Raw genomic sequence first — 27,148 nt, 5'->3', positions numbered from 1 at the left:
GCCTGGTAGAAGGTCTCCCATGGTCCCCCAATGATAATCCGCATGTGCTCTGCACATGCTGCGGAAATTTCCGCTGCGGATTATCATTGCGGAAGAATCCGCAGCACGTCCATTAATTTTGTGGAAACGCGGCGTAATTGCCGCCATTGACTTGCATTGAATTGCATAATATCCGCATGACTACATGTGTACATGCAGATATTAAGCGATTCAATGTGCGGATGGTACCCGGGTCTGGAGAAGAGGAGGCTCTCCTCCAGATCCGGGTACCATAGTATCTGTAGTTAAAAAAGAATTAAAAAGAAAACAAAACAAAAAAAAACAATATAGTCACCTTCCAATGGCCCCTGGTCTCCTTCTCCGTTGCGTCCGGTGTCTTGGGCGGTTCGCGGTGGTGTAAAAGGACCTTCCATGACGTCATTTAGTCATGTGACAGGTCACGCGACCGCCGAGATGCCGAAACGCTCAGGAAAAAATCCTGAGCATTTCTGCATCGTGGGCACACAGCCTAAAACAAACCTTCTGAAACAGTTTCCAGTACAAAACCTGCTACTTTTTTTCTGATGCAGTAAAAAATATGCTGCTGCTTGATATATATGCACTAATATGTCATGGTACAAGTTTCAGGTTTCTGATTATTCCTTAGAGACTCCCAAATGACTGCGAAGTTAGATGAGGGTAAAAAAATGGATTGTTCATTTTTAAAAGTGTCTCAGCAATAATAAGGATATTTTATACTTCGTAACTGTGGTTAAAACTTTCATTTTCTAAACTATATTTTCCAAGCCTTTGACATAGTTTTCTTACAGAATCTGTCTTGGGTTCAAATTAATGGACTTACTACATTTTCCTTATGTTTTTTATTTTTTAATATTTTTTCCAGCTAATTTTCAGATTTTAGAGGGAAATATTTCAAGTTGACCAGCATGTGTATCTTATTTTTATTCTATGACAGTACAGTGAGCGATACTTGCCTCTCCTCCCTTTGTCACCGTATCTAATTTGACACCAACACATTCCTATTTGTTCCATTATCATTAATGATCTAACAGATTTGCTTATCTTCATCATGTCGTCTGTCACCAATCCATCTTATTGTGTTTGTATGGCACTATCATTCTTTGCCTTCTCACCTCCCTCCTTTACCTCTCTGGGGATTGCAGGTTACAGCTGAGCCTGAACTCCATCAAAATAAATAAACCCTCCTTTATCCATCGTAAACAAAGCCTCCTCAGCCACCTCCCCCACTTTGATACGCCCCTTACTCCTCCATAACACTGTCTCGCACTGGATCCTCTTTTGTATTCCTGTAAAATATTCCCATAGTATGGGAAATAAAGCAGCAGGACAATAGCTGGAAAGGGACTCTATTGGCGCTAATAGTGTGAAGACTCCAGAGTGTTTGTATGGAAGAGATTTCTTATTGTTTATCTGCAAGGTTTCAGGAATAAATTTATCATCTCCTCCCCTCTGCTTTCCTGGGGGCATCAAGACATTCAATCCAGAGAGGTGGAGAGGAGGCGTTAGTAGAGGTATGATAACCTATTAGCTGATGGAGCAGCTGGCACCTGGGGTGTAGCTGGCAAATAGAAGATACCCATTGCTGATGCTCGGTGTTTAAAGGTCAGTGTTATTTCTAGATGTATTGTCCGTTTTCAGCGTTGGTTGACATGTAACTGTTCTGTGCATGTTGTATGAATTGTTGCTGTTTATGATCCGTACAATAAGTAGAGTAAGTGCCAGCCCACTTGTTGTGTGTACATTGCTCTTATAAAGCAAACTAACGTTTTATTTTCATGTTGCTGATGATGTTCCTTGGATGTATCCTTCATTTCATTCAAATTACACAGAGCTTTTGTTTTAAATTGGAACCCACGTAGATCACATGTAAACATATTGGTGTCTTTTGCACTTCAAATTGCAGATGGGGATGACCAACTTCATTTAGAGATGTGACTAAACAAAAAGTGCTGCTGTAGGACAACTGTGTCCACAGTGCTCTCCTGTCTACTATTGTTGGAATTATCTTAGACAAAAGCTGGTGCCCTTTTGAAGGAGAATAGCTGAATAAGATTCTCAGTCACAGGAACATTTCTCCCCTTAAACAATGCAGCCCTTTGAGCCATGTGTTGGCTTTGGGGAATGTTGGTTGCTGATCTGTACTCACACTGACACTTTAGATCTGTATATTGTGTGTGGTGTTTTTTTTTATTTTAGTGTACACCACACTCTACAGGTTTCACTATTGCGGTCATTGATGGGTGACCACTATTTAGGGTATTCTTTTTGATCCAGAAGTTGCATCACAGGTGTTTGAAAGCTATTGTGTTTTAGTGTGTGTACTTTTTTAGGTTTTATAAAAAATGTTTTTACAAGAATATTGTAAACTGAAGTTTATGGCTTTGGTGGTTTAGAAACTGATCTCTTTTCATAACCATTTTTAAAAGGTTCTTCCGGTCTAAAACGACAAGTCTGCAGTTACTCTGTGACTGCAGACTTGTGAATCCTCGCAGCTCATGCCCTGCATGCTGTGGGGATTCTCCAGTATCAGCGCCAAGCCCGGCTGCCACATGACTGCAAAAGTATGCGATATGCATACTCCCGCCAAAATCCAAAAAGACTGCTTCTGACCTTGCACTATACACTGGAATTGAGCGCTCCAAAAAGAGCTTTCCCGGCGCTGACACCTGAGAGTCCCCGCAGTGTGTGCGCTATGAGGAGTGACAAGTCTGCAGTCACATAGTGGCTGCAGAACTTACTAGACTGGACAACCCCTTTTAATCCTGTCTCATCTTTTACAAGGCATCACCGCCTCCACCCCATGAACAAGTATCCTGTTTTAACAATCTCTTCAATGGTGTGCTCTTGACTCAATGAATATTTTGAACACTTTCCTGATGAAGGAGCTTTTTTGCTATGAAAACTTGCAGATATAATTTTTCAGATTAGCCAGTAAAGGTATTACTCCTTAGTTTCATGCCCAAAAAAAACCCCTTCTCGACATATGATGTATAGTTACGTCATATGTTTGGTCCCTGACTGTGCAGGCATGCGAGCTTAGCCCACATCTTTCCCGGCAGATGACTTCTGAATTATTCAGTCATCCTCCTCTAAGAGCCGCGGGTAGAGCAGAGCTCCTCCTGCCTCTCTTAACCTATTAAATGCCGCTGTCTTATCTGACATTTAACGCGCACTGTCAAGGGGGCATGTCTTTCTATGTGCCCATTGGCGCGCCCATGACATCATCACGTGGCGCTGATGGATTGACATGACAGCCGGGTGTCTGCTGAAGACCCCCGTGCCTGTCATTACAGTACTCCTGTGAAAGCCAGCCTGTAGCTGGCAATCCTAGGATACCGTGATTTTCGCTATGTATAGCATAGCATGATCACAGGTTCCAGTCCCCTAAGGGGACTGTGAAATACAGTAAAAAGTGAAAAAAAAAAAAAAAAAGTTCTTAAAAATATGGATAAAGATTAAATCACTCCCCTTTTGCACCATTAAAAATCAATAAAAAAAATACAGATATTTGGCATAACGAGAGCGAAATCGAAACACCAGAATTCTGTTTTTGTTTTTTTTGGCTGCCACAACATTGCACTAAGAGGCGATTAAAACATCGTATCTGCCCCAAAATGGTATTGATGAAAAAACGTCAGCAGAGGGAGCAAAGAATATGCCCTCATCCCGAAAATTGAAAACATTACGAGTCTTGGGAAATGGTGACACAAGCAAAAAAAAAATTTTATTTACCAAAATTTTTAATTTTAACAGAGAAGAAACTGTGGAATTGCACTTTTTTTTCTTTCTATTTTTGACGCACTTGGAATTTTTTTTATCTGCTTTCCAGTGCATCACATGATACAGTGAATGGTGTCATTCAAAAGTACAACTCGTCCCGCAAAAAACAAGCCCTCCTACAGCTTTGTGGACTGAAAAATAAGTTATGGCTCTTGGAAGGAGGGGAAGAAATAATGGAAATTGTCTTCAACATGAAGCGTGGCTCAGTGGTTAGCACTGCGGCTTTGCAGTACTGGGGTCCTGGGTTCAAATCCCACCAAGGACAACATCTGCAAGGATTTTGTATGTTCTCTCCATGTTTGCGTGTTTAAGGCTGTGTGCCCACGAGGCGTTTTTTAAGCGTTTCCGCAGCGGCAAAAACGCATGGTAGAAGGTCTGCCATGTTCCCCAATGATAATCCGCATGTGCTGTGCACATGCTGCGGAAATTTCCGCTGCGGATTAATTGCGGAAAAAATCACAGCACCACCAATCATTTTGCGGAAGCGCTGTGTTTTCGCCGCCATTGACTTGCATTAGAACGCATGTATTGACTAGATAAGCACATGCAGAATACATGCGTTCCAATGTGTGGAGAAGAGGAGACTCTCCTCCGGACCCGGGTACCATAGAAACTAAAAAAAGAAGAATAAAATAAATGTTATACTTACCTTCTGACGGCCCCCGGTGTGCTCGTCCTCTCATGCCGGCAGATCGCGATGGACTGGAGGACCTGCGCTGACGTCATAGTCATGTGACGGGTCACGCGACGCTGACGTCGGCAGGTCCTTCAGTGTACCGCGATCTTCCGGCAGCCAGGACAGAGCGAAGCTAGACTGCGGGGGCCATCAGAAGGTAAGTATAGATTTATTTTTTACCATTCTTTGGGGTCACACTATATAAATCTATGCCGTTTGCATGGATTTATATAGTGTGAACAAGTCGCCAAGCACTTTCCAAGTGATGCTAAAATCGCTTGGAAAGCGCTTGTCAACCCGCATGCAGAAATGCAAGTGAAGAACGCTTCACATCCGCATGTCCCTGGGAGGAAAACGCATTTACAACCCGCATGTGTTTTTTTTTCTGCCAGGGAGATGCAGAAACGTTCAGAGAAAAATCCAGAACATTTCTGCATCGTGGGCACATAGCCTTAGGGTCAGTTTGGAGCAAAGTTTTGTTTGCCTGGCGTAGTTATTAGTGTTGAGCGAGTATGTTCTATTAACCCTTTTGCCGAGTATGCTCGGGCCGAGCTCTGAGTATTTATAGCTGCTCGGTGATATGGTTGAATCGCTCCCGTGTGCATGACTTGCAACTGTTTGACAGCTTTATTACATGTGAGGAATGTCTATTTCTTACACATTCATCACATGTAATAAAACTGTCAAACAGTTGCAAATCAACCATATCACTGAGCAGCTGTAAATACTCGGTACTACTCTGCGAAAAGGTTAACAGAACATACTCGCTCAACACTAGTAGTTATCCTTCCTGTTAAGAGCGGCCAGTCTAGTGATTGAGAAGTGTTTTGTGGTTGGTAAACGGCTTCATTGGCATAGAAGTTATTACTAGTGCAATGTGTAAGTATTACTGCAGTATGTGAGGCATGTTGGTAAATCTTATCAAATCAGTTATCTCAGACCCAGATCACCTCCTAATCTGATTAAAGGGAAGTGATCATGTAACACAAAAACCTGAATTAAACAATGGGTCATTTTCTGATCAATTCTTAGAATATATTTAGCTTTTTTAATATCTTTAACCCCTTCACGACCATGCCATTTTCTGTTTTTGCACTTGTTTGTTTTTTTCCTCCTCTTATTCCAGGAGACATAACTTTTTTTGGCCTCATAACCATATGAGTGCTTGTTTTTTGCATCTTTAATTTTATTATGTGATGCACAGGAAAGCAGTAAAAAAAAAGTGTAATTCCACTATTGTTTTTTTATTTACCATGTTCACTATATGGTAAAATTGACTTGGCAATATGATTCCCCAGGTCAGTACACAGATTTCAAACATGTATTGTGTGCGTGTTTTTTTTTTTTTTAAAGTAGCGGTAAAAATTCTGAAATTTTGTAAAAATTAAAAAAAAATTTGCTAATGTCACAGTTTTCATTTTTCGGGATTTGGGGCTGCGTGACCTTATTTTTTGTTCTCTGAACTGATGTTTTTACTGATATCATTTGGGTAGGTACAATGTTTTGATCACCTCTTATTGCAATGTTGCAGCAGCCAAAAAACACAATTCTGGTGGTCGATTTTATAATTTTTTAAATTTGTATTTTTTTTTTTTCTTGTTAAGCTGTTTACCGATTTTGTATCAATTTAGTTAAAAATTTTTAATCTCACCCTTACAAACGCAGCGGTACCAAATGTACATTTTTTTTGCAATGACATAACACCTCTATGCACTGTTGATAAACACAGTATCCACCAATCCCAATAAGCGATATCACAGATGCCCTTGCTCCTCCTCTCTTCACAATGACATTTGCACAGGCTCATTAGACACTTTAATACAAAATATAGGGTCAGGGTCTATCTCACTGTGGCTATGTACAGGTGTTGTTTCTTGAAACTGGGTATAAAAAAAGCCCCAGTGGCCAGTTTGAAAATTGCAAGATTTCATTTTTTTTATTGTAATGTGTACATTGTGATATGTAAACCCCCTCTCCCAAAACATAGAATTCTTGCAATTTTCACACTTGCCCCTGGGTGTTTTTTTTTTTTTTTTTTTTTTTTTTTTTTTTTATATATATAGAGTCTACCTCTTTAGGGAACACCACAAGTACATGGCCACAGTGAGCAGTCCCCTATTGTATTTTGTATTGGGGCATCTAATGTGCCTGTGCAAAGTTCATTGTGTAGGGAGGGGGAGCAGGGTCAGCTGTGACTGCCTCTTGTGGACCCAGTGTCATCAGCTGTGAATAGAGGTGTTACCTGTTATTGCAATCCTGCCTTTGATAAGAAGTCTTGCTGAAAACTCTGCTTGTCCTTTCAGGAAAGATTATTCTAAAACAGCCCCAATGGAGAGTATGAAAATTACAACGTTGCCAATTTTTTTTTTAATAAAGATAAGGATCTGAAAAAAAAATATTTGAAAAAAAAATAAATAAAAACACAAACACTTTGTTTGAACAGTAGATCATCTTCTGCTGGGTTTCCCTTTAAAACAGGATGTATGTATATTTGAAAGGTCTTAGAGACATCGATCACTCAACTGTTTTATAAAACCTTAAGTATTCACATTATTCTGCTGGGTGAATTATTATTCTGAAATTGTTCTTGACTGCGTCTTGCTCCAAAGACAAGAAAAAACAAAACACAAAATTAAGATCATGGTCAAAAACCAAAATAATAATAATAAAAAATATATATATGCAACTCCGATGACTCTGTATTGTTTGCTGTAGTGTATGTAGTAAAGCTTGTCAATGCTGGATTACATACATCATTAAAGTAACCAAAGACATCTGGAATGGCTGATAATAGGTCAGAATCAAGATAAAGAGGATTGTAAAACAACATGTAAACAAATGGTGGCTTTTAACTGCCATAAGGTTATTCTGACAGAATGTGCTCTCCTAAACATTTTCTAATGGAAACATGCATGTAAGAAAACAAAAACATGACTTTATATCAAGTTTCAGAATGAATGAGATTTACTAATCAAAATGTGGCAGTGTTCTGTTGCACCTTACACCACAAAATGCAATATATGGCATTTATTGTGTAGTATTCTTGCCTCAGTCACATCAGTGAAGTATCAAATGTGCCAGAATGTGAAATTCTTTTTTACTTAAAGAGAACCGGTCACCAGAAATAACGCTGTTAATCTGTAGGTAAAGGGAACCTGTCATGTCCTATCTACACTGCCTCCATTGCGTTGTTAGTGATGCAATGGGGGTGGTGTACGTGCGGTGAGCCGCAGCTCATAGCACATGCGCAGTGAAGCTGGGAACTACACAGCCTCACTGCACACACTTGGCGAGCCGCGGCCAGTGATGTAAAACTGCGCAAGCGCCCCACTTATATCAGCGCTAGCCGGGAGCAAAATTTAAATACTTGGGCGGTGCCACCCCTGACTGAATACCAGGATCACACCCCTATGACTAAAATGAGCAGGTAGGATATAAGTGTATAAGATGTTATAGCCTCATGATAATACCACCAGTTTTAATGAAAAAAGCGTGTTAGTGATACACATTGCGTCACGAACAACGCTATGGGGGCAGTGTAGATAGTACATAGGACATGACAGGTTCCCTTTTTAACAGCATTATTATGCTCCCCAGCACCTGCACGCAGTGGGGAGAAAACTTAACTTTATTCTCCCCGCCAGCATTCACCGTTCAGTCATGGGGGCGGTTGTAGCGCTGATTCAGTCACCATCCTGAGTATACAGAGCAGCCGCTGTAACTGCACCCCCGGCCCCGACTGACAGCCGGCCCTAATGTCAGGAGCACGGTTACAGCGATTATGTACTCGAAGCAATGACTGGACCTGCGCCGCACCCGCCCCCATGACTGAACAACAAATGCTAGCTGGGAGAATAAAGATAATTTTTTTTTCCTCGCTGCATTTGGCTACGTGCAGCATAATAACTTTGTTAACCTTCAGATTAACTGCATATCTGCAGACTAACAGCGTTATTTCTGGTGACCAATTCCCTTTTAAGTATAGTTGTCAATGCATGCCAGTTAAACGGAACCTATCATCTGGAAATTGGACATCTTACCAAAGGCATGCTTGTAAAGAACCTTTTTTGCTTAATAAATGCCTATCATTCTTGCAGTATTTAGTTAAAAAACTCCCAACTTTCATAACTGTCCCCTTGTTTCTTAACCCCCCCTTCAGTCTTTGACTGACAGGTGTAAGGTGGCAGCTGGACAGGTTGTGGACGGCTGGTATGTGTCCCCGAGGTGCCAAGCCTCGGTGATGTAGGAACTGGAGAAGAAGGCTCCAGCCAAGGTAAAGCAGACAGCTGGGGGCTGGTATTCTCAGGCTGGGAAGGTCCATGTATATTTGGCCCTCCCTAGCCTAGAACTAGCAGCCCACAGCCACCCCCAGAAAAGGCGTATCCATTAAATGCTTCAATTATGGCTCTTTGCCTGGCTCTTCCTGCTTTCCCTTGTGCGTTGGCAAGCGGGGTAATATTTTAGGGTTGATTTCAGCTATATAATGTCCGCTGACATCAAGCCCAGGGGTTAGTAATGGAGAGGTGTCCATAAGGCACATCCATTACTAACCACTGTAGTCAAATGTAATAAACACACACCATTTAAAACATAAAATAATCCAAAGGGGGTCCGCCGTAAATCCATCCCATGTCGATCCCCAATTCTGCTACCTCCAGATGAGCGGTGAAATCAGTAATGTCCTGGCGGTCCGTGATACCCAGAGGCTGTGACCGGCGGTGACTTCAGTAAGGTTACCACTGGTCAGAGCCAGTATTTCCCACGCTGCCACACAGAGGACAGCATGAGAATCGCAGGATTCACTTGAATCGGGTTCGGGATCACGTCCGCATACTGTTCTGGTACCCGAACCAAACTTTTTTTATAAAGTTTGGCCAAACCCAAACATCCATGGGTCTGCCCATCCCTACAAGAGAGTGCTCACAGGGTGATATTGGCAAGAAATCTAAAGCAGAGAGTGCTCCCAGAGCAATGCCCCCTTATTAATAACGAAAGTAGCACTACATAAAAAAGCCCTCATCTCTGCACACGTAAGATGGATAAAAAGAAAACTCTGGAGAACTGAGAATAACATGAGCAAAAACTAGACACACCTGGCACAGTTGGACCTGCTTGTAGCGACATTTGTCCGGCTTGTAGTGACATTGACACAAGGCACTTCTGGCTAGGGCATGCCTCTTGTGAGTGTCAACTTGGTGGATTTGCCGGTGGAAATGGCTATCATATTATTGGCAACAAACCACATAGTTTTTGTTATAATGGAGGTAGATTTCAGTACTACTAGTTTTTATTGCAATGTTTGGTAGAAATGGAAAGTCTCAGTAGATTAATTTGTATGTCGCGATTATCTTTTCTGTTTCCTGCTTTGAGTGCCACGAGTAACTCCACTTTTTGTTCTTTTTGTAGCGGTGGTCTGATCTTCTGGCGGCATCTAACTGATGTCTGATAACAGATTTCTGATTTCCAGCAGATCTTCAGTTCTATCACTTGGTTGTTTTTTCTTATATTAGATACTCATTTTGAAAAGTTATTTATATTAGTTTTTATGTGCACATGTTCAAAATAAATGTGTGCTTCAGAGTGGAAAAAAATAGGAAGTCTCAGTACCGGAGGTGACATGATAAAATATTTGCTAGAGAAGGCTTTTTGCAATGTGGGTGAGCTATTGTTCAGGGAGGGGATGGCTTTTTTTCTCTGGGTGTGGGTTTAGCAGAGTATTACAGTCTTCTCATTGCCTGATTGCACTTTTCAGTGCTTGAGTAAAATTGTAGTCCCAAGGCGAATATTGTGCTGTATGAAGAGGTAAGCCTAGCCTCTTTACACTTTTTTTTTTGTTACTTTTTATGACCATGTTATATCCAGCTACTTAGCAGGAGGTGTAATTATTTTACATAATCTCCTAAACTTTGTGTAGGAACTTAGGTTGTTGCTGTTTTTCAGTTGAAAAAGAATTGTCATGTTTTCTCACAAAGGAAATTGTATTCTGTCTTCAAACTTTTTTAATACAAGTAAAATAGAAAAGCTGCATATTTTACCATTTTAATTTCTGTGTGCATTGAAAAAAGGATCGCATGTGTCTAATATAAATGCTGTAATGTGGTGAGCATTAATTATTTTTACATATTGTAGTTAAACATATTGTATTTAGTACAGATTTTAGATGTGAAATGCTACTGGCAGCATAATGTCATAATCTTTTTAATCCAGTCTTTACTGGCATAAAAGTCTACCCCCTTTATTTGTCCAGCAGAGTTATTGTCCCCCTCCTTTGTGTACCAATCCATTTGTCTTCCTAGGACAGAGATCTTTCCTACGTTTCTCGCAGCTGGAGTGTACGTCTCGTAATAAGATGCCTGAATGTTTAGGCAGATCGTGCACCTGAGACAGACGCAACATCTTTGAGACTTCTCTCCATCAAGCAGATGGTTATACAAAATAACAACTCCACTGAGAGAAAATGCCATCTTTACAATGTAACGCAGGACAAAATTAAGAGAATTGGAACTTCAGAAGGAAATTATTAGATAGGGATGTACAATAAACCTTTAAGGAAAAAAAGGAATGCAAAAAATAATGGATGGCACGTTTTTAAACTGGATTCTGAGATGTACACAATGAGTCTTTATATTGCACGTAGACTGCTCTCCAGTACAGAGCTATATATAAACCCCATATTCCATACATGCAGCATTTCATCATGCCACAATTGTTTTTACCATTTGTGTGTACCTCCCCTTAGCATGTGCACATAGCTTTTTGGAGGAAATACTGACCAGAAGCTCTCCAGATCTCAAATCTCCTTCTAAAAAAAACAAAAAAAACTGCGTTTTTGCTCTGGAAAGACTTAGCCTTAGCGCATACTAAGTTCCCATCATGAGTATTTGGTGTTTTTTTTTTCTGTGTAATTTTTGCCTGTAAAATACGCAGTGTGTTCCAGCAAAATTTGTCATTCCCACTATACTTTATTTATTTTTTCTTGGGCTGCATAAGATTGCATAGGATGTGGTTTTGAAATATGCAACAATCAATACCTCCTGTAGTAAATATACGTACATATTTTCTCCATAGACTTGAATGAAATGCATGGAAAAAGCATGTGTGTGGAAATGCAGTAAAAACGCCTGTAATCCGAAGCCAAGTAACAAGAAATTTCCAAAAAACAGCAGTATTACTTAAAGGGAACCTGTCACCATTTTTGGCTGATATGCGATACGGCCACCACCTTTCAGCCCTCATATGCAGCATTCTGTAATGCTGTATATAAGTCCCCGATCCGACCTGCAAGAGAAGAGTTTTTATTATACTCACCTATGGGGCGGTCTGGTCGGAGGGGTGTCGCTGGTCCAGCGCCTCCTTTCTTGCGATGCCATCTTCCATCTTCTTCATGTGGATGACACATCCCATATGTCATCCACACAGTGTTCCCCGTCATCATGCTCCTGCACATGCGTACTTCTCTACCGTGACTAGGGCAGAGTAAAGTACTGCAGTGCTCATGCCCAGGAAATTGCCAAAGAGACTTGGCACATGCGCACTGCAGCACTTTTACTCTGCCTTCTTCAAGTCGGAGAAGTATGCCTGCGCAGATGCACATTGCCGGGGAGACTGTGTGGATGACGTATGGGACGCATCATCCACATGAAGCAAGCAGGACGGCATCAAAAGAAGAGAAGACCAGGACCAGCGACACCCCTCGGACCGGACTGCCCTCGAGGCGAGTATAATTAAAGGTCTTTTTCTTGTCTTGCATGTGGGATCGGGGGTTTATATACAGCATTACAGAATGCTCTATTTGAGGACTGAAAGGTGGTGGTCGTATCTCATGTCGGCCAAACCTGGTGACAGGTTCCCTTTTAAATAAAGACACTCAAAGAAGAGACAAACTGCAGCTGAGAAAATGCACTAAGAATGCATTCGAAAGTGCAGTGAAAAAATGAAAGTAACCTAATTTAGCTAATTGGTGCAAAAATGCTGCAGAAAATATGCATCAGAAATGCCAACTATTCATCGTGGGAACTTGGGTTTAATAGGGCTCCCATATGCACTAGAATATGGCTGTATGTAGGAGACCTTTTTGAAGGCCATCATTTTGATGAAAACTGCAAGAAAAAAAAAAAAACGCTGAAGGAGGATTTCATTCTTCAATTTATGTTTTGGTAGGACCCCTTCTGGTAGTTGGATTTTTGTTAAAGCATCTGTCAAGGTTTTTTTTTTTTTTTAATAAATAAAGCTTTAGAATTCTGGAATTCGTTATGCAACTTTCTGTTCTTTAAATTGTGCAAGAAATAAGGCATTTTATAGTTACAACTCAAATTCCAGACTGCTATGTTTAGCTTACACACAGCTGAGCAGTGAATAGAGAGAGCCAGCATATCCATGGCCACCTCTATCACTGTGTTCAGTTGGAACATGGGCTTGGGGGGACGCCCATCTTGGATATACAGTACAGACCAAAAGTTTGGACACACCTCATTTAAAGATTTTTTTTCTGTATTTTCATGACTATGAAAATTGTACATTCACATTGAAGGCATCAAAACTATGAATTAACACATGTGGAATTATATACTTAACAAAAAAGTTTGAAACAACTGAAAATATGTCTTATATTTTAGGTTCTTCAAAGTAGCCACCTTTTGCTTTGCTTTGCACACTCTTTGCATTCTCTTGATGAGCTTCAAGAGGTAGTCACCAGAATAGACTGTTAGCTTTTTCTTGCCATAATACAAATTCTAAGTAAAGAAAAATGAGTGGCCATCATTACTTTAAGAAATGAAGGTCAGTCAGTGCGAAAAATTGGGAAAACTTTGAAAGTGTCCCCAAGTACAGTTGCAAAAACCATCAAGCGCTACAAAGAAACTGGCTCACATGAGGGCCTCCCCAGGAAAGGAAGACCAAGAGTCACCTCTGCTTCTGAGGATAAATTTATCCGAGTCACCAGCCTCAGAAATCGCAGGTTAACAGCAGCTCAGATTAGAGACCAGGTCAATGCCACACAGAGTTCTAGCAGCAGACACATTTCTACAACAACTGTTAAGAGGAGACTTTGTGCAGCAGGCCTTCATGGTAAAATAGCTGCTAGGAAACCACTGCTAAGGACAGGCAACAAGCAGAAGAGACTTGTTTGGGCTAAAGAACACAAGGAATGGACATTAGACCAGTGGAAATCTGTGCTTTGGTCTGATGAGTCCAAATATGAGATCTTTGGTTCTAACCACGTGTCTTTGTGCGACGCAGAAAAGGTGAATGGATGGACTCTACATGCCTGGTTCCCACCGTGAAGCATGGAGGAGGAGGTGTGATGGTGTAGGGGTGCTTTTCTGGTCAAACTGTTGGGGATTTATTCAAAATTAAAGGCATACTGAACCAGCATGGCTACCACAGCATCTTGCAGCAGCATGCTATTCCATCTGGTTTGTGTTTAGTTGGACCATCATTTATATTTCAACAGGACAATGACCCCAAACACACCTCCAGGCTGTGTAAGGGCTATTTGACCAAGAAAGGGAGTGATGGGGTGCTACACCAGATGACCTGGCCTCCACAGTCACCAGACCTCAACCCAATCGAGATGGTTTGGGGTGAGCTGGACCGCAGAGTGAAGACAAAAGGGCCAACAAGTGCTAAGCATCTTTGGGAACTCCTTCAAGATTGTTGGAAGACCATTTCCGGTGACTACCTCTTGAAGCTCATCAAGAGAATGCCAAGAGTGTGCAAAGCAGTCATCAAAGCAAAAGGTGGCTACTTTGAAGAACCTAGAATATAAGACATATTTTCAGTTGTTTCACACTTTTTTGTTAAGTATATAATTCCACATGTGTTAATTCATAGTTTTGATGCCTTCAGTGTGAATGTACAATTTTCAAAGTCATGAAAATACAGAAAAATCTTTAAATGAGGTGTGTCCAAACTTTTGGTCTGTACTGTATGCTCTAAGGGTAAGATCAAATGGTGCAGTTATGAATAAACAAACCTACATTCTTTGACTGCATGACCTAAATTTAATAGACAAGTTTCATTAACCATACTTGCTATACAGATTTCATTCTTTATAGTGATTGTTTAGCGCTTTTTCTGGCACATTAGATTGTACCTTCTTGAAAAAAACATCATGTGCATACCCTAAGGAAGAGGAATCACATGCCTTATTGTCTACAGTCCAAGATATCTTTCCTACTCATGCAAACAAAAACTTTTCTAATACATGTGCTAATGAAGACAGCAACACCCTGGACACAGTGCATGCATTGCTAGTAGGGATATTCCCACAAGAGAGAAGTCTGATATTTAGAGTGCATTACCAACTGCCTGACAGTCTGAGAATGATTTATGCAGCTTCTTAAACTTAAAGCAGTTGTCTAAGACTTGATATTGTTACACTCCTAGGTGGTGCAAGTGGTTCGTGGACCCACTGTACCACAGACCGGACTTACCCTGGAGGGGTGTGACTAAGCAGCTATCTTGGTGTTAGCTGGAGCCTCTAGTGGTGAGGTCAGGCTTCTGTGGCAAGTAGCTGGCATGTGCCACTCCAGGGCTCGTCTGCGTAGCAGCTGACCCCATGGGTCAACAACGTTAATTCTGATTTTCAACAGGGCAGAACGGCCACTGGGGCAGGCTCAGACTGTGCAGACAGGACGGCCACTGGGGCAGGCTCAGACTGTGCAGACAGGACGGCCACTGGGGCAGGCTCAGACTGTGCAGACAGGACGGCCACTGGGGCAGGCTCAGACTGTGCAGACAGGACGGCCACTGGGGCAGGCTCAGACTGTGCAGACAGGACGGCCACTGGGGCAGGCTCAGACTGTGCAGACAGGACGGCCACTGGGGCAGGCTCAGACTGTGCAGACAGGACGGCCACTGGGGCAGGCTCAGACTGTGCAGACAGGACGGCCACTGGGGCAGGCTCAGACTGTGCAGACAGGACGGCCACTGGGGCAGGCTCAGACTGTGCAGGCTCAGACACACTGGTCTCGGGTAACAGTTCTGGTACCGCCGATGCAGGTTCAGGCCTGTGCATTCAGCCCCCAGGGTAGCAGACAGGTACCACCGATGCAGTTTTAGAATACGGACAGCACCGAAGCCGTGCTTGTCATCGCAAGTTCAACTTTTTTGGCATCCTGGATGCCAATACAATTGAAAGCAATGATGAAAGAGGGAGCGTCAGGTGACTCTTCCTCCTCAATCATTCTCCCATGGCATCTGATGTCTAAGCGCAGCAAGTGTCACTACACAGCGCCTGCTGCCCTAAGATGTGCTGGCGTTTCAGAACGCTTGCTGCAGAGACCGGAGCTGCGGGGGAATGAGGAGGAGAGATGAATATTGAATTTATTTTTTTTAATCCGCGAGTACATTGTGGTGGCCATAATACTGTATGGAGGACTATGGGGAGCGCATTATACTGTATGGAGGACTATGGGGAGCGCATTATACTGTATGGAGGACTATGGGGAGCGCATTATACTGTATGGAGGACTATGGGGAGCGCATTATACTGTAAGCAAGCAGTTGTACAGTGTGAAGGTTTGTGTGGGATCCATCATTCTGTTTGGAGGCCTAGTGGGGACCATTATACTGTATGTAGGCCCATTATACTGCATTAAGGGCTATGTGGGGCTCACAGTTGGGGGATCATACTGTCGGGGCCACCATATTTTGCCTGGGAAGTTAAGGTAGGGTCATCTAATTGTGTGCGTGTGGAGGAAACTGCGGAGGATTTCACTGTGTAGGTATCATACAGTTTGGGGCACTTTTGTTGGCATCATTCTTTATGGGTGCAATGAAAGGGGAATCTAATGCTTGAATAGGAGGAAAATTACGTTGTAAAGGCTGCAGAGTTGTGAGGTGTGCACATCTATGACCCCACCGAATATTAATTATGTGCATTCTGAGTCTTTCTAATGAGTTTTTGAAGAGTTTTACATTTTTCTAGTGGACTTGGAGGGTTTCTACTCTAAAAACTCTGTGCACATCCCCAAAAGTGGATTTCTCTTATAAAACTAATCGGATTTTTCAGCCTCATAAAAACTGAGAACACACACAGCTCTGGCAAAAATTAAGAGACCACTGCACAGTTTTCTAAAAATCCCCATCTCTACATGTCTGACAGCCATTCCATTCCAGTGTCAGTTGAATTCCAACCAAAGTCCACCTCATTTTATTTAATGTGCTTCTGATTAGTATAAAAAACACTGCTGTGGTCTTCACAATCCTCTTGCAATAGGACAAGCTGGATGGCAAAACAAGTGCTAGGAAGAGCCCAAAAGTAATTTGAATGAAAAAAATAACTTTTAACCATGCCAAAGGAGTTGAAAAGAAAAGTCTTGAGGGAGGAAAAGAAGGGCTCAATTCTGGCTTTACTAGCAGAGGGATACAGTGAGCGTCATGTTGCCTCCATCCTTAAAATTTCGAAAACGGCAGTTCATTACAACAAGGTCAAGCAGCAGACATTGGGGATAACAAAGCTACCAGCAGAGGGCGAAAGTGACTCTCCAATGACTGGGATGACCGTCATCTTATTCGAATGTCACTCGGCAACCGCAGGATGACATCAAGTGACCTACAAAAGGAATGGCAAATGGCAGCTGTGGTTAAGTGCACGGGAAGAACAGTTCATAACAGGCTCCTAGAGGCCTCAAGTCATGTAAAGCTAGAAATAAGCCTTTCATCAATGAGAAGCAAAGGAGAGCCAGGCTGAAGTTTGCCAAAGACCATAAGGATTGGACCATAGAGGACTGGAGTAAGGTAATCTTCTCTGATGAGTCTAATTTTCAGCTTTGCCCAACACCTGGTCGTCTAATGGTTAGACGGAGACCTGGAGAGAGGCATACAAGCCACAGTGTCTTGCACCCACTGTGAAATTTGGTGGAGGATCGATGATGATCTGGGGATGCTTCAGCAAGGCTGGAATTGGGCAGGTTAATCTTTGCGAAGGACGTATGAGTCAAGCCGCATACAAGGCTATCCTTGAAAAACACTTGCTACGTTCTGCTCAGGCAATGTTCCCCAACTCTGAGGACTAGTTTTTCCAGCAGGACAATGCCCCATGCCACACAGCTAGGTCAATCAATGCGTGGATGAAGGAGCACCATGTAGACCCATTCATGGCCAGCCCAATCTCCAGACCTGAACTACAAGAGGTAGATGGATAGTCACAAGCCATCAAACAAAGAAAAACTGCTTATTTTTTTTGTGCCAGGAGTGGTATAAGGTCACCCAAAAGCAGTGTGAAAGACTGGTGAAAAGCATGCCAAGACGCATTAAAGCTGTGATTAAAAATCATGGTTATTCCACCAAATATTGATTTCTGAACTCTTCCTGGATTAAAATATGAGTATTGTTGTTTTTAAATGAATAATAACTTGTATTCTTTGCATTATTTGAGGTCTGAAAGCACGGTTTCTTTTTTATTATTTTGACGATTTCTCATTTGCTGCAAATAAATACAAAATTTTTAGCTTTGAATTTCGGAGACATGTCAGTAGTTTATAGAATAAAACATCAATGTACATTTTACTCAAAAAATATACCTATAAAGAGAAAATGAAAATTTTGCAGTGGTCTCTTAATTTTTGTCAGCTGTATATAGTTCTCAAGGATTTTTTGGGAAGGGGAAGTGCGGTTTCTTTAGCACCACTATAAAGCGATAGTCCCAACTTGCATATTGCTGGTATACTGTTGGGATATGCCAACACATTATTGTTGTCGATCTGACTGAAACCCTTATTGAACATGAGAATGTGGGGGCCACAGTGCACTTCAAATTTTTTCTTTCCTCCACAGTGGCCAATGGCCACATGCAATGCAGGAAACCACAGAATAACTCCAGATCCAGCACACTGTACAGCTGGGAGTTCTTTGCAGAGCAAATGTGAAAGGTGGGAAAGCACTAAATCCGCATTGCCGGCCTTTCATTCTTAGAATCTGTGAGTGTGCCAAAAATCCCGAGTAATTGTTGGCTATCCTTGTAATTTGATGTCAATTTTAAAATCTATACACTGTGCAGATTTTTTTTTTCAGAAGCCTGTTTATAAAATAGTCGACTCTGCTTTCCTTTATGTAAATTTATTCCACTTTTTACTCCATTAGATAGATGGTCACCATTGGGTGCACACCCTTTGGATTCTTGGTATTTTACCCATATAGATGGGCAGGTGTTGCATCAGATTAGCTGTCTATGAATGTTTTCTCAGTGTTGTAAACCTGTGAGACACTGCCATGTAAAATCATTTATATACTATTCTTTTCCCAACTCTTGTCATTCGGAGAGAGTTGACACTCCAATACATGAGTGACAGAAATGGATGGGTTTGGATAACTTTTCTCTAAATTATTATTATGAAAGGCTCGGCAATTGTGGTTACACAAGTTAAGTAGGCAAAAAGTTGATTTTGTGCAATCCAAAATAGTGCAACTTGATCTAACAATTGACTTTTCGGTTTACCATCCAGACCATCATCAGAAAGGAGAGGAAGGATACACTTGCTGGCTCACTGTGGTATATGACAGACATCGCTGTGGTCGTGACGCTCATTGCTCATACGCATTAAAACAGAGGCCGATAAGGGGCCTTATTCCCTCATGGCCGTTTTAAAACTGGGATCGGGAATAAGTGTATAGTGCCCGTCCAGTGTCAGTAAATCTCCGGGATTTCAGCTCTTGGGAGTAGCTGAGACCCTGGAGAACACGATCAGGGACGGTTTTTCAACGAATAACTGTGATCACATCAGTTTACATTTTAGTATTTCCCTCATTCTTTGTCATTGGGGTTAGGCTTAGGGTTGGGCTTGGGCTTGGGGACAGGGCTGGGTGTGGGGTTGGATTAGGAGGTTGGGGTTTGTTAGGGATAGGGGTTGGGGTTACAATTGGGCTTAGGGTGGGGGTTGGGATTTGTTTAGGGTTGGGGTCGCGCTTAGAATTGGGGTTGTGCTTAGGGTTGGGTTTGGGGTTCGGCTCGGGGTTAGGATTGGGGGTTAGGGCTTGGGCTTGGAGTTGGGGTTAGAGTTGCAGTGAGGGTTTGTTAGAGGTTGGACTTGGGGGTTGGGGTTAGGGTTGGGCCTATAATTCTGTGTAGTACCTGTGGGTTCAAAATGCTCACTACACCCTTGGATAAGATCCTTGAGGGGTGTAGTTTCCAAATGGGGTCACTTGAGGGTTTCTGCTTTTTAGGCACCTTAGGGACTCTGCAAATGCGACATGGCGCCCGTAATCTATTTCAGCCCAAATTTGTGTTCCAAAATTCAAATATTGCTCCTTCCGTTCCGAGCCCTGCCGATTGTACAAACAGAACTTTTTCACTACATGTGGGGTATCGCTGCACTCATAAAGTGGGAAACAAACTGTGTGGTCCACTTTTTTTGGTGCTACCTTTTTCAAAAGTGAGAAAATTGGGGCTAAAGCAACATTTTAGAGGTAAAATATATATAAACATTCAATTGTTTGGAACTTCTTTTCAGACTTCTTTTCTGCCACAAATCTGGGTGTGTGAAATTGCCCTAAATGTGCTCCTTGCAGCAGGCGGTGGCAGCGCTAGTCTTGGCTATTTGTATGCTCATAAATAATGTAGTAAGCTTCCTAGATTTGCTTCTGTCTGTAGCTATTTTTAGCACATTCATGCCATTGAAATGCACTGTACAATTTCTTCTTTTTTTTCTTCATAGAATTTTTAGCTTTTCATTAACATTGAAGTAAATGAGTGCATTTTAAGCCCTATTCACATAATGTCGAGGGAGGGGGGGGGGGGTGAATGAAGAATAGTACATGGCAGATTTAAAAATCCACTGCACATTGATTATTGCTGCTTTTCAGCTTCAAATTTATGGCGCATATTTTCAAAAATGCTGTGTGAACAAGCCCTTGCCCTTCAAATAGTGTATTGCTGTGTGTTTGCTTATGATCCCCCATTCCCCTTTCCTCCATTGGATGATGACGTCGGCGCAGCCTAACACAGCTGACAATGCACGTTTAAGAATCAGGACCTTTAATAAATATGCCTGTATCTGTTAAAAGGACAACGGATATCCGTGCCTAATGAGCATCATTTAATAAACAGAGATAAACTTATTCTTTGCAGGAAGACTGGTCTTTACTGTGACAGGGTGTGGGCATAAACATCCAGTCATGTATCTGGCCCACAGAGGAAGCACGCACTTATTGACAATTAGGACTCTGCTTGTGTATTACATTTTTTTTTAAAGAAACAGTTGAGATGAACATAGAACTGGTTGGATTGTGTATTAGAATAAAAACATTTTCTCAGTTTCTCTATACTAAGCTATCACTTGGCATGTTTGCTGGTCATTACCCTCCTACATTCTCTGAGCCTAGTATCAAGCCCATGACTTGGTTTTATGGCAGCTCATTACATGCAGCCTCCTGCATCTTCTATTTGCATTATAGTTGGTTGCAAATATTCAACCACGATCTGTTAAAGGGAATCTGTCACCCCGTGGGAGATATCAAACCTCTAATATGGGCATATAGGTTATAGAAAAGTAAATCCATACATACCTGTATGGCCCAGAGTAGAGGTTTGATTGCAGAGAAATGTGTTTTTTCCCCTCACCCATGACAGCACACCTTGAGAGAGGGATCCGCCCCACCAAGGACAGGAAACCGCCTGAAATAAAAGGGCAGTGGCTTTCCTGTCCTTGATGGGAACCTGTCTGGAAGAAGATGTTCATACGTACCTGGGCATGTTCTGGTGTGGAAGAGAGGGCGCCGACCTGTGCCCTGGGTTCCAGGCTCCAGAAGCACCGTCCGCGGTTCCCTGGAGCCGTGTCCGAGCGTGTGCAGGCGGTGAGGAGGGCTCCAGCTCCCCGCAGACCGGTGCGCTGTCCTCTCCCTGCCGCAGGCTCCTGGCTGACCGCACACCGGAAGCGGCATCTTCCGGGTGTGACGCGCCTGATGGCGTGGTGCACGCTGGGAGAGGCGTGCCCGATGACATCGGGGGCGGCACCCGGATCCATCATGGCGGCGCCCTGTAAGAGCTTGCCGGCCGACTTTTGGAAACTCTGCCGGCTGGCGTCAAGAAGGGGGGAGGACACCTGAACTGGAGGAGGTTTTGGACGTGCCCTATTTTAGGTGGGGGGGTTGTCCTGGTAAACGCTGCCTATACTCATGCTTGTGGTATAGCAGCTATGGCAGACCAGGAGCAGCGGTTGCTGCTTCCGATAGGTGGCACTATAGAGTACAAGTCCTCTTTTTCTCTGAAGAGGCAATTTGCATATTAAATTTCCCAGAGGAGCATTGCATGGCGAATAAGCCCCCTTACCTTGACGTGCCAGAGCTGGTGTGTCACTCTCCATAAGGAGAAACGTTACCCCTAAGGACCATTATCAACCTCAAAAGTCTAAATCAGCTGAAAGAGAACCAGACTTTCAAGATGGAATAAGTGAACTCTGCAGTAAAACTCCTACACCACAATTGTTTCATGGCAGTTATCGACCTAAAAGATGCCTATTATCACGTCCCAATCCATCCAGACTACCAGAAGTACCTAAGGGTAGCCGTATTTATCCAAGGGAAATTGAGGCATTTCCAATTTACTACCCTACCCTTTGGGCTTTCGATAGCACAAAGAGTGTTTACAAAGGTTATAGCGGAGGTGACAGCCTTTCTCCGAATCAAAAACGTGGTGATTGTTCCCTACTTAGACGACTTTCTAGTAATAGGGAAATCGGACGACCACTGTTCCTCTCAACTTCTCAGAGGTCAGGACAGCCTTACATCAGCTAGGATGGTTGATAAATATTCAAAAATCAAAACTATCCCCCTCAAGGACACAGATCTTTCTGGGTTTGACCCTAAATTCCCAACTCCAAGCCTGCTTCCTCCCGGAGGACAAGGTTTTCAAAATAATCAGCTTGGTCTCAAGGGCCATAGAGTCTCCAGTGATGTCCCTGAGAGGAGCAATGTCCCTACTGGACTCCATGACGTCCTGTCTCCCAGCAGTCAAATGGGCCCAAGGTCAAATGAGGCTTCTTCAGTGGGAGGTCCTGTCAGCGCAAAAATCCTTCAATGAACATTTAGAAAGAGGACTATCTCTTTCCCTAGAGACGGTAGACTCCCTCTCATGGTGGACAAACAGGGAGAATCTGACCTCAGGCTTGCAGTGGTCCAGACCAGTCGACCATACAATTACAACAGATGCAAGTGGCTCCGGCTGGGGGGGTCATCTAGCAGATCTCTCGGTTTAAGCACTCTGGCTACGTCACGAAATAGGGACATCATCTAGCCTAAAAGAGCTTTTGGCGGTGGAGAAATCCTTCCCCACATACAGGGTCGCCATGTCCAGATCAGGTCCGACAATCGGACAACAGTGGCTTATATAAATCACCAGGGAGGAACAAGATCACGCTCCCTGATGGTAGTGGCAAACAGAATCCTGCAACTAGCAGAACAGCATCTCCCATCCCTCAGTGCTCTTTGCTTCCTGGGGGTGGAAAATTCAAAGGCAGATTTTCTCAGTTGCCACACTTTAAGACAGGGAGAGTGGGCTCTAAACCCGATATTCTTCTTCCAGCAGATTATCCAACTAGGGGGGTCACCGGACATAGATTTGTTTGCCACCTGGGCGAACAGGAAGGTGGAAAGATTCTGTTCACTAGATCCGACAGAGAATCCCTATTCTGTAGACGCTCTCCAGATACCCAGGAAGTTCAGGAGGGCCTATGCTTTTCCACCGATAGTAATGATCCCGGCAGTTGTGAGGAAAATTCGAGAGGAGGGGGCAAGGATAATTCTGATAGCCCCCTGTTGGCCAAAAAGACCCTAGTTCTCCCTGCTTCATCTAATATCGGTCTCTGATCTCTGGGTGCTGCCGGACGGGCCGGACCTTCTCATCCTGGGGCTGATGTTTCATGCACAAGCCAAAGGTTTCCATCTGGCGGCTTGGAATTTGAGAGGATGTTTCCGAGTAATAGGGGGTTTTCACCGGGCCTAGTTCCCACCTTATTGGGTAGTAGGAAGCCCATAACAACTAAGATTTATAGCAGAATCTGGGGAAAATTCCTGAATTTTATAGACTCCCCGTTGAAACCTCCAATTAAAGATGCCCTACAGTTTTTTACAGAAGGGACGTGATCTGGGGTTAGCTACGGAAACACTTAAAGTTCAGATGTCCGCCCTAGGGGCGCTCTATAATTGCAACCTGGCGGGGAACGGGTGGATCTCTAGATTCATTAAATCCTGTTCTAGAGCTAAGCCAGTTCGGGCTCTGAGTTCCTCCCTGGGACCTGAATTTGGTTTTAAACACACTCTCTGGCGACCCATTTCAACCCCTGCAGGTTATCTCTCCAAAGTTCCTCACTCTCAAAACCATTCTCCTAGTGGCCCTAACATCGGCCCGTAGGGTGAGTGACCTGCAGGCCCTTTGTCGATTCCCCCATACACCCAAATTCATGATGACCGGGTCGTCCTACGTACAGATCCAGCATACCTTCTGAAAGTAGTTTCCAGATTCCACTGTAATCAAGAGATTGTGCTTCCCTCATTCTGCAGTAACCCAAAAAACCCTGGGGAGGTTAGATTCCACAATCTAGATGTTAGAAGGGCTTTACTACAGTACATAGACATGACTAGTCAGTGGAGGAAGGACCACTCCTTGTTTCTGGCCTTTCAGGGGAGTAGGAAAGGTCACGGGGTATCAAAGGGAACTATTTCTAGGTGGCTTAGGGATGCCATTTGTCTAGCTTGCATATCTACAGGAGTAACGGCACCGACAGAGAGCAGACTTCTCATTTGACTAGATATGTAAAGCTGCTACTTGTTCTGCACCATCCACCTTTTACAAGCACTATAGGTTGGATCTATCCTCCTCTGACCTCACCTTTGGGAGAAGGGTACTTCAGGCGGTGGTCCCTCCCTAGGGTGTCCAAATTCTCTCAAGGTGTGCTGTCATGGGTGAGGGGAAAACACCAAGGTTACTTACCGGTAGCCGGTTTTTCCTGAACCCTTGACAGCACCCGTAGTCGTTATATATGTATGTTGGTTATGTGTCTAACCTTTTCTGGAGGTCCTCTCAATGCTCTGTAATCTACTGAAGCGAGGGAGGGGTACCGCCCTTTTATTTCAGACGGTTTCCTCTCCTTGGTGGGGCAGATCCCTCTCTCAGGGTGTGCTGTCATGGGTTCAGGAAAAACCGGCTACCGGTAAGTAACCTTGGTGTTTTATCACCTCTGTTTTCCTTAGGCTTGGCGTCCTGCGGACGCCAAGAAATCCCCGCCTCTTGTTTATTATTGCCCGACATCCCCGCCTATATGCTTAGTTAGCATATTGCTCCCCTCTCCTGCACGTCACAGGGTCTTGTGATGTGCACTGTGCTTCCTGACTTCCCGGGCATGTGCAAAGCACCGTTCACATAGAGCGTGCTTTTGCTTCCTCCCGGCACAGCTCTCTGTGCACTGCGCTGCAGGGTTCTATTGCTCAGGCGCCGGGGTGGTCACTGTCACTTCCCGGCTCCTGCGCAATAGATTCCTGCAGCGCAGTGCACAGAGAGACGGGCCGGGAGGAAGCAAAGTGTGCTCTGTGAGCCGCGCTTTGCGCATGCCCGGGAAGTCGGGGAGCACAGGGCCCTGTGACGTGCAGGGGAGGGGGGGGATATGATAATTAAGCATATAGGCGAGGATTGCTTGGCATCTCCCCAGACGCCAAGCCTTTACAAAACAGAACTGATTAAAGATCTTTTCTCTGCAATCAAACCTCAGGTATGTATAGATTTACTTTTCTTTACCCTGTATGCCCATAGCAGAGGTCTGATCTCTCCCAGGGGGTGACACATTCCTTTTTAAGGCCCTCATACTCAATAGACTAAGGTCGGCTGGAGCTGTGTCTGTACAGGCGGGCTCAGGCGACAGTTTATTGATTCTTCACCAACAGATGATGCCAGGGGGACATAAAGATCCGACATGCTCAATGTCTGACTGCTGATCCATTTGTTCTTGGGGAGATGAGCCACTGCCAGAAGTGTGTGGCAGCGACTCTTGTGAATAACATGAAAGTGCTCAGCAGAGCAAGCGCTCCTTTGTACGGAGCAATCAGAGTGATAACTACCAGCCAAACAATTGTTTGTGCAACAGTTATCTATTAAGTATGGGGTCCTTAAGTCTATAGGAAAGAGTGCAGATTTTTCCATTTCTCAAATTCACGGTCAACAAATTGTACAAGTGCATCTGCCTCTTTCCAGCAATCAAACATTTATGTTGCCATATGCAGTTTGCAGTATTGTAAATGCCTGATGCACCTCTATGGGTGCTGTAATACATCATCTTGGCAAAAAAATATTTAAATAAACACGAAGTTTGGTGACACTGACCTACCTAGTGGGGGTGAGCAGCCACCTATAGTAAGCAGCAACAAGACACACAAGTAAATAGATGGTAGTTTGAGGAAGCCGGCTATTCCTTTGCCCCCTTACCCAATCATATGTTTGACTGCCAAAAATTGTTCTGAATGGCTAGACTGGTATAAGCCACCAGAAAAATCTGGTGGCGGCTTTTATTCCCTGAGAACAAAAGGTTAAGGCATGTTAAAATCCAACTGCCTGATCCATTTCTCCCTCAACAGCTTGAGTAGGGCACTGCGATACACACTAGTAGTGCCTGTCTGCGCGAAATTGGAGCAGGGGGTCATTTTATATCTATCCCATGAGGTTAATGGAGAGAAGACCGTTGAAACATAACCTTTTTTGAAATAATATTGTAGGTAATACCATTCTTCAGATTAAATCTCACTAGCATAGGTAGACACACCATTACAGGTATTCCACTGATTGATGTTTGACACATGTCAACTGGTGTAATGATTATTTTGAGAATTGTATTGCTACTATATAGAATGCATGTTATGATGTACATTTCAAGCATTTAATGAAAACTTTAAGGGGTTTTCCGGGCACAAAAAAGTCAAGTCATCCCTGTAATGAGTCCCGAAAACCCTATTACCTTTTTAATTTCTAGCTTACTCCGTCCTCTGCAGCATGGCTGTAATATATAAATAAAAAAAAAAATAAAAAAAATGTGTGTGTGTGTGTGTGTGTGTGTGTGTGTGTGTGTGTGTGTGTGTGTATATATATATATATATATATATATATATATATATATATATATATATACAGTTATATGAAAAAGTTTGGGCACCCCTATTAATCTTAAGCTTAATGTTTTATAAAAATTGTTGTTTTTGCAACAGCTATTTCAGTTTGATATATGTAATAACTGTTGGACACAGTAATGTTTCTGCCTTGAAATGAGGTTTATTGTACTAACAGAAAATGTGCAATCTGCATTCAAACAAAATTTGACAGGTGCATAAGTATGGGCACCTCACCAGAAAAGTGACATTAATATTTAGTAGATCCTCCTTTTGCAAAAATAACAGCCTCTAGTCGCTTCCTGTAGCTTTTAATGATTTCCTGGATCCTGGATGAAGGTATTTTTGACCATTCCTCTTTACAAAACAATTCCAGTTCAGTTAAGTTTGATGGTCGCCGAGCATGGACTGCCCTCTTCAAATGATCCCACAGATGTTCAATGATATTCAGGTCTGGGGACTGGGATGGCCATTCCAGAACATTGTAATTGTTCCTCTGCATGAATGCCTGAGTAGATTTGGAGCGGTGTTTTGGATCATTGTCTTGCTGAAAGATTCATCCCCTGCGTAACTTCAACTTTGTCA

At 43.1% G+C, this 27,148-nt stretch overlaps 1 protein-coding gene across 17 annotated transcripts in view; it reads left to right on the top strand.

Moving 5' to 3' along the window:
* EPB41 (erythrocyte membrane protein band 4.1) overlaps positions 1 to 27,148 on the top strand; it is a 176,221-nt gene that overhangs the window by 28,309 nt on the left and 120,764 nt on the right. Inside the window, exon 1 of one of the 17 annotated variants that reach the window (XM_073666139.1) lies at positions 1,229 to 1,623. The exons of 15 other annotated variants lie outside the window; for them this stretch is intronic. Coding sequence is in view for 1 of the 2 variants with exons in the window: in XM_073666131.1 (XP_073522232.1) it covers positions 10,272 to 10,279 (8 nt within the window). In the remaining variant the exon portion in view is untranslated. Of the gene's footprint in view, positions 1 to 1,228; positions 1,624 to 10,131; positions 10,280 to 27,148 lie in introns of those variants that run through there. One more of the 17 variants, XM_073666131.1, reaches the window with a different exon arrangement.

Source organism: Phyllobates terribilis, unplaced genomic scaffold, assembly GCF_046119375.1.
Source record: "Phyllobates terribilis strain yellow unplaced genomic scaffold, ASM4611937v1 Scaffold_2__4_contigs__length_985480577, whole genome shotgun sequence".
Taxonomy (NCBI): Eukaryota; Metazoa; Chordata; class Amphibia; order Anura; family Dendrobatidae; genus Phyllobates; species Phyllobates terribilis.
This window is presented reverse-complemented; position numbering and strand designations above follow the sequence as displayed.